The sequence below is a fragment of the Planococcus citri genome, chromosome 2 (assembly GCF_950023065.1).
Source record: "Planococcus citri chromosome 2, ihPlaCitr1.1, whole genome shotgun sequence".
NCBI lineage: Eukaryota > Metazoa > Arthropoda > Insecta > Hemiptera > Pseudococcidae > Planococcus > Planococcus citri.
In genome coordinates, this window is record NC_088678.1 from 62,119,379 (window position 1) to 62,127,595 (window position 8,217).

At 33.4% G+C, this 8,217-nt stretch overlaps 1 protein-coding gene across 1 annotated transcript; it reads right to left on the reverse strand.

Moving 5' to 3' along the window:
* Positions 1–530: 530 nt before the first annotated feature.
* On the reverse strand, positions 531–8,217 carry LOC135836942 (transmembrane protein 181-like). Its single transcript, XM_065352032.1, has 12 exons — positions 7,903–8,217; positions 7,716–7,819; positions 7,440–7,613; positions 7,196–7,331; positions 6,939–7,092; positions 2,271–2,351; positions 2,079–2,178; positions 1,770–1,897; positions 1,527–1,676; positions 1,302–1,404; positions 997–1,230; positions 531–912 (listed from the first exon to the last, which is right to left on the reverse strand). Exons 1-12 carry the CDS (start codon positions 8,022–8,024, stop codon positions 707–709), a joined length of 1,692 nt encoding a protein of 563 aa, XP_065208104.1. The 5' UTR covers positions 8,025–8,217; the 3' UTR covers positions 531–706.

Sequence of the window (8,217 nt, forward strand, 5' to 3'; positions counted from 1 at the left end):
TATTCCGCAATTTTGGCTAAATCGATATTTTTGAGTAGGTATCATATTTTGATGGGGGAAAAAATGAGAAAATGCCTAATTTGACCAGTTTATTGCAAATAGTTACTGGTTTTCTAACTGTGACAGAAAGCGAGACTTTGAAAACTTTAGCAAAAGGTTGAGCTTTGTCACCGTAAAGCTGAAAAGATAATGTGGCCAGTTGAAAAAAAATGAACATGCAGTGTATTATACTTTCGCAAATTATTCATTTAATTTTTAAAAAATGAATTTTCTACAATTTGCCAAAGAATAGTAACTTGAGTAACCAAAAAGTTGAAAAGGTAACCGAGTACGAGACCTGCATAAGGAGCCCCCCAAATTTGAGAGAAATCAAAAGATCAACTTGTGCCTGTAAAACTCTTTTTGAAAATTTATTCTCAACAAATTCAATATCCAATTTTTTAGAGATTCAGGTTTTTAACACGTTTTGATTTTTCATCGGGGAGGGGGGGGGGCAAACTGCTATTCTAATCGTCCAATGAACCAGTTCATTTAATAAGCTTTAATGCATTTATTATTACGATCAAAATATTATAAAATCGTTTCGTATAAACAGAATTGAAATGAATTTATAGGAAAATACAAAACACCTCACGCCATACAAGTATTATTCCCTGACACAACCCCGAAATATTTCACCAGTACAAAAAAAAAAAACAATCGAAATTCAATCACTTTCATCGGTACGATTCTGTGCGTTGGCTCGGTTCAGTGGACAAAGACTGTCTTCACCGTCGTCATCTTCGGACGTGTATAAAGATAGTTTATCAGTAACTGTTCTTGTTTTGGAAGGTAGAGTCGTCGTTGTAATATCATCTTCGTCGGAATCGTTAATCATCGAAAACGTGGGATTATCTTTCATTACGACGTTTTCTAAATGAAAAAAAAATGTACAAATTATTTAAAATAAAAAAAATCAGGATAAGTAAACGTTTACAAAAATCAGCTTTTACTTACCAAATATTGATTTTTGTGCGGGAGAATAAACATATACCATGAGATAAACGTAAAAATTAAGCGAAGCGTATAAGGCCATGAATGTCACAGATGTAGTATGTGATTGTTTGTCTTTTATATCGGCTGTATATTGATCCTCGAGGATACCAGTGATTCCATAATCTAGGCTCCAAGTACCATACCAAATGGTGCCTAAAACTGCTACGTTCGTGGTTGCGAATCTGAGACGTTTATCTGAAATGATTCACGTCGATTAATTCAGAATACTGACTTCTGTGAATGGTTTATGACGTCTTGATTCTTACCAAAAAATGGCATAGTTCGGAGATCGGTGTAGGCTTTGAGCATAGATAAAAGGAGATAGATCATGTAGAATACCACGAATAAGACCCACCATTTCGTAATCGTCTGTAAAAATAGGTATTACCAACATTAAAGTGAATAACTGTGAATCAATGCTACAACTCATTCATTGTTCTTTTCTCAGTAGGTACCTAAAGAAAAATTTTAGCTCGAGTGGAATTACCTACCTGATAAACAACTGAATCCAACTTGAAACTAAAGCTGTAATCCAAATATTCGTATACTTTTTGATAATAAGCAATTGTCGCGGAGAGCACCCATAAGACGAAAACGATCACAACTTTTTCCAAATAAAATGGAATAAAACGTCTTTCATTCTGTAACAAAATACGTGAAATAAGTGATTTTTGGAAACGAAAAGTAAAGATAAGTTTTGATCGCTAAATTGAGTTCAAAGTAGGTATAGTCACCTGTCTGAAAGCGTGATAGATACATAAATTAAATAGAGTTGTTCCGGCTAAAAATGTTATTTGAGATATACTGTCGAGGAAACCGATCAGCCAATGATCACAAATCGTAGTCATGGAATATGTGGGACCTGTAACAGAAGCATTTCCATCATCAATTCAACACTTCGTCATTGCCAGTTAGTTAACCAACTGATTTGAGCTCACAATCAGGAGTATGATTTGAAATGTATCCTGAATTAGACCTCAAGCAGTTTATCAGATCATCGAGATCTTATCGATGATTTGCTTACTTTTTTCATAAAGACTCACCATCGTAGAGTAATAATAAAGGTAATAATATCATCAGCCATTTTTGTTCGTAGGCCCAATCACTAATCGCATATTTACGCAAAGAATTTCCGAACCATAACTGTAATGAAATATTTTGTACTTCAATCGTAGGTATCAGGAGTATCGAGGAATAAAACCCTAATTCATTCAGGTATAGATTTTAATACTCACTGTAGCAAAGAACGTCATAATCACGTATATAATTCGAAACGACATCTCAATCTGTGTGTATTCTGGAGTATAACTTCTGAACTGAAATTCAAAGCAATATTCAGAATATATTTACCTCGACCTATTTTCTCAATCAATCAATTAATTCAATTCAACATAAATTATAGTCTACAGTCCAACTGGCAAAACATGCTCTGGAAATCGAATCTGACTTTCATGTATTTTTGCTACTCAAAAAAATCAGTTTGCTTTTGATAGATAATGGGTCTAAAATGTCAAAAAAGAAGTACGTCAGTGAAGGAGTTGGTTCCACGTTCATTGAGCGATAGTTCACGAAAAACAGCTTGCACAAAAAAAGAGCAGCTGAATTTCAAAGTCTCCCCCCCCCCCCATTTCGAATAGAAATGAACTTTTGTCAAATTATTCGAAAGTGATGTTGCGAGCTATCAAAATGGGTTGAAATTTCGCGAGAAACTCGAATATTTTTACGAAAATGTCTTTTGAGCACTGTTGAAGAATTTTTAGCCCAAAACTGGGTCATGATTTTTGAGATTTTTGAAAAAGTACAATTCGATGTATCAAAATGAGGTAAAATTTTGCAAAAACGCCAAATATTTCTATGAAATAATTTTTTCTGTATTTTTGAAGAATTTTGAGCCTCAAAGTGGGTCATGATTCTCGAGATTTTTATATTCTAAATGCTTCAAAATTTTTCGAGAAATTCAAATATTTCCACAAAAATATTTTTGAAGAATTTTGAGCCCAAAACTGGGTCATGGTTTTTGAGATTTTTGAAAAAGTGTAATTCAATACATTTATGTATATCAAAATGGGTCAAAACTATAGACAGTATAGGGGAAGACGGAAATCTGCGTTCTTAAAAAATCGTACCATTCGCCGACCGCCGACTAGAGAGAGCGTTGCAGTGCCGTTTCTCGGCATGTTTTCCATTTTTTGTGAGAGTTGTAATCGAAAATACGCGTGATCGCAACTTTGACCTCTAATATTTTTTGATAGAAAAATGCTAGGACTTCGGGGAAAAAACCATCGTGAAGAGGATGAAATGCTGAACATTTCCACAGTTTCAAAACCCTATGTGTCCATTCAAAATTTTGAATAATTTCAACTCAAAGTTAACAAAGTTATAGAAATCGAATCAAGCGCGACGAAAATTCAAACTTTGAGTACGCGTTACTCAAAATCTTGAGTGGACACCTAGGGTTTTGAAACTGTGGAAATGTTCAGCATTTCATCCTCTTCACGATGGTTTTTTCACCGAAGTTCTAAGCCTTACCATTCGAAAGCTATTCAAGTTTAAAGTTGTAAAAACAAGTCGAGCGCGGCATAAATGTACCTTTGAACTTTTATAGCTTACGAATTATAAAAGCTAGAGCTTTGAATAAACAACCAAAATGTCAAGAATTTCATCCTCTTCATTTTAGATTTTTATCCAAAGCTCTAAGCCTTACCATTCGAAAGCTATTTAAGTTTAAAGTTGTAAAAACAAGTCAAGTGCGGCATAAATTTAGCTTTGGAGTTTGGACTTTTATAGCTTACGAATTATAAAAGCTAGAGCTTTGAATAAACAACCAACATGTCAAGAACTTCATCCTCTTCATTTTAGATTTTTATCCAAAGCTCTAAGCCTTACCATTCGAAAGCTATTTAAGTTTAAAGTTGTAAAAACAAGTCAAGCGCGGCATAAATGTAGCTTTGAACTTTAATAGCTTTCGAAATATAAAAGCTAGAGTTTTGGATCGAAACCAAAATGTTCAGAATTTCATCCTCTCCACGATGCTTTTTTCCCCGAAGTTCTAATCTAAAGCCTTACCATTCAAAAGTTATTCAAATTCAAGTTTAAAACTGTAAAAACAAGTCAAGCGTGGCATAAATTTAGCTTTGAACTTTGATAGCTTTCGAATTATAAAAGCTAGAGCTTTGGATAAATAATTAAAATGAAGAGGATGAAATTCGTACCATTTTGGTTGTTTATTCAAAGCTCTAGCTTTTATGATTCGTAAGCTATAAAAGTTCAAAGGTACATTTATGCCGCACTTGACTTGTTTTTACAACTTTAAACTTGAATAGCTTTCGAATGGTAAGGCTTAGAACTTCGGTGAAAAAACCATCGTGAAGAGGATGAAATACTGAACATTTCCACAGTTTCAAAACCCTATGTGTCCACTCAAGATTTTGAGTAACGCGTACTCAAAGTTTGAATTTTCGTCGCGCTTGATTCGATTTCTATAACTTTGTTAACTTTGAGTTGAAATTATTCAAAATTTTGAATGGACACATAGGGTTTTAAAACTGTGGAAATGTTCAGCATTTCATCCTCTTCACGATGGTTTTTTCCCCGAAGTCCTAGCATTTTTCTATCAAGAAATATTAGAGGTCAAAGTTGCGATCACGCGTATTTTCGATTACAACTCTCACAAAAAATGGAAAACATGCCGAGAAACGGCACTGCAGCGCGTTCTGGTTTTTTAGTTAATCCGCGGTCAAACGCGGGACGATAATCCTATTATTCGCCATTGGAGATTATCGTCTTCCCCTATACTGTCTATAGTCAAAACTTTGCGAAAACATCAAAATATTTCCAAGCAAATGTTTTACGAGCATTCAAAAAAAAAATTCACCTTAATGATTTTTGAGATTTTTGATCTATTGTAATTTGACATATCAAATTTCGCGTAGGTGTAATGAAAATATTTTTTGAGCATTTTTGAAGAGTTTTCAGCCCAAAACTGAATCATGATTTTAGAGATTTTTCCTTTTAAAATGCGTTGAAATTTTCCGAGGAATTCAAATATTTCCTCGAAAATGGTTTTTGAGAATTTTTGAATAATTTTGAGCCCAAAACTGGGTTGTGACTTTTGCAATTTTTGAATCAGTTGAAATCGACTTTTCAAAATGCGTTAAAACTTCGCGATAAACTCCAATATTTCTACGAAAATATTTTTTGAGCGTTTTTAAAGAATTTTGAGCTCAAAACCTGGTCATAATTTTTGGGATTTTTCCTTTCAAAATGCGTTAGAATTTTCCGTGGAATTCAAATATCTCCTCGAAAGTCTTTTTTGAGCATTTTTGAAGAATTTCGAGCCCAAAACCGAGTCATGATTTTTGCGATTCTTGTAAAAGTGTACTTCGACTAATCAAAATGGGTTAAAATTTCGCAAGAAAACTAAATATTGCCAAAAATCCGTTTTTTCCCAGCTTTTTCAAAGAATTCTTTTTTGAGTATTTTTGTGGATACTGTCGAAGAAAAAATATGCTTCTCAAGTTCTCATCGAATGTGGTAAAACTTATAAGTATAAAGAAATCAATCGTTTAGATATAATGCTTTGTTGGTATCTTATTGAAAATTTATGAAACACTTTTGCATGATAAGGAGACAAGCAAAACAAAAAAATACTTCGTAATAATACAAATTAATGACTGATCATCTTCATCAGCTTTTTCTCCACTAAATTTAAAAAAAAATTGATGTTAAAAAATAATATAGGCAGATTACAACACCGGACGTTCTCTTCGCAATGTGAACCATTTTGATGTATCTCATGACATTTTTTCATAAGTATTCGAAAAAATTGACACAATTACCTACTTTAGATTCAGCAGTTCAAAAGTGTTATAGTAATGTTTGATGCTTTGCTGGAATTTATAACCATTTTGATTTTGGTTCCAATTTTTCAAAAATGCTCAAAAAATATTTCCGTGGAAAAATGGGTTTCTTGCGAAATTTGGACCCATTTTTAAATCACGAATCACACTTTTTCGTAAATCTCAAAAATCATGACCTAGTTTTGAGCTAAAAAATTTTCAAACATGCTCAAAAAAGTTTTCGTGGAAATATTTTTTGTATTTTTTGCCAATATTTGATCCATTTTGAATGGACGAATCACACTTACGAAAATCTCATAAATCATGACCCATGTTTTGAGCTCAAAATTTTTCAAAAAAACTCAAAAAACATTTTCGTGGAAATATTTGATATTTTTGTCAAATATTTACCCCATTTTAATGTATTGAAATGCACTTGTTCAGACATTCTCAAAAATCTGTAACTCAGTTTTGGGCTCTGAATTTTTGAAAAATGCTCAAAATACATTTTCGTTGAAATATTCGAATTTCTCGAGAAATTTTAAGCCATTTTGATAGGTTGCAACACCCTTTTTGAATAATTTTACAACAGTTCATTTCCACTCAAAATTGGGGTGAGGGGGCGCGGTGCGACTTTGAAATTCAACTGCTCTGTATTATGCTACCAGTTTTTCGTTAACTTTGACTCGATGGACGCGGAATGAACTCCTTTATATGTTATAGATATGATTTTTTTTTTGCCTCGCTGACTTGATGATGACGCCAGCGAAACCATTTTTAATCACACTTGTGGGGAACAAACGCCCCATTGGTGCAGATAGCAAGCTCAAGTTAACACATACATTATTCGGAATGAGACGAGTGCTCCAAATTAACCTATAGTGAAAAAATCGTTTGCTTCGGAGCTATTTCGAAAGTTGAGGGCTTTTAGGCCTCAGCTCCCTATCATGCAACTGTGAAAACCTAAATTCGTCTGTTCTGATATTTTAAAATATTTTGGGTCATAAAAACGCAAGTTAACTTGATATTTTTGCCGGTAGGACTTGTATTTTTTGGATTACCTACCACGAATGTTACTTGTTTAATCGTATACTTTCTATGAAAGCTTTCCAAATGATGAAACTTGACATAAAATCTATACCGGACGAATTTAATAAATCCCAAATGAGCCACCATTATGGGATCGCAGATACGCTTATTACATTCTACGTGTCTTGTTCTGAAAAATATACGTAATTAATGAAACATTGATTAATTTATTTGTAATCAAAAATAAAGTCAATTTTGAAGTAAAACATCAGTCTATGCTTCTACATACTCACCTATTCTTGAAAGTATATTTCTGGAATATAGCTGACGTATCGCTTTGATTTTTACCACGAATACTCTGATCACCTTGCGAAGAACGTAATCCAATAGCGGAAACACTCAGTAACATATTCTCAGCATATACTTCATCTTTTTAAACAGAAAAAACAAATCATCTTCAAACGATTAAAAATGCTTTTCGTAGTAAAAAAAAAACGAAAATACAGCCTAGTTAAAGGTGGGGTAAAGTAAACCTACCATCTACGTTTTCTGTATGTAGAATAGCGTATAACCATAATTGTTTATTATATCTCGTTAATGGTGGTGTTGTTAAGTTGAATGGACCTCCATGTTCGAGTCCATTTTGACCAAAAATAGCTGAAGTTGTTGATTCCGAGATATTTCTATAACTAGTGTATTCGATCGGAGGACCTAAGAAAGACGCATATCGTTCAAAATAATAATATATGTTGTAATGGGATTAAACTTGATACCTAATACACCCATTCTGATTTCTGTATGTTTTACACTCACCAGATAATCCGATTATTAAAGCAAGTAACCACAGTATGACGAATATGAAATAAACAAATGTGATTTCGCCCTTATTCATAGAATACAGTCTCATTTGAACGCATCTAGGCATAGACAAAACACGGAAATAAATTACACTCAATATCAATATCAGATTATGAAAATGTGAACTCTACAAAAAAAGTACCTTTCGCATTTATCGTGGTGATAGGCTGGCGATATATATCTGCTGAATTGACTGCACAAATCATCTCCATCGCTTCCCATCTGCCATAACAGATTCCTAATATTATGACAACATCCCGACATACTTTTTGTAGGTATTTATGCACCAACTCGATCACTGAAATTGAATGTCATCAGGTGTATCGCATCTTCAACGAATACGGAAAACAAATTATTGAGTCATTCTGACTCCCGGAAATATTGCAAAAATAATATTTTAATGAACGTAAATGTATCAGAAATTAACGTTATGTTGTTGCGTTTCAGAGAGAACAGG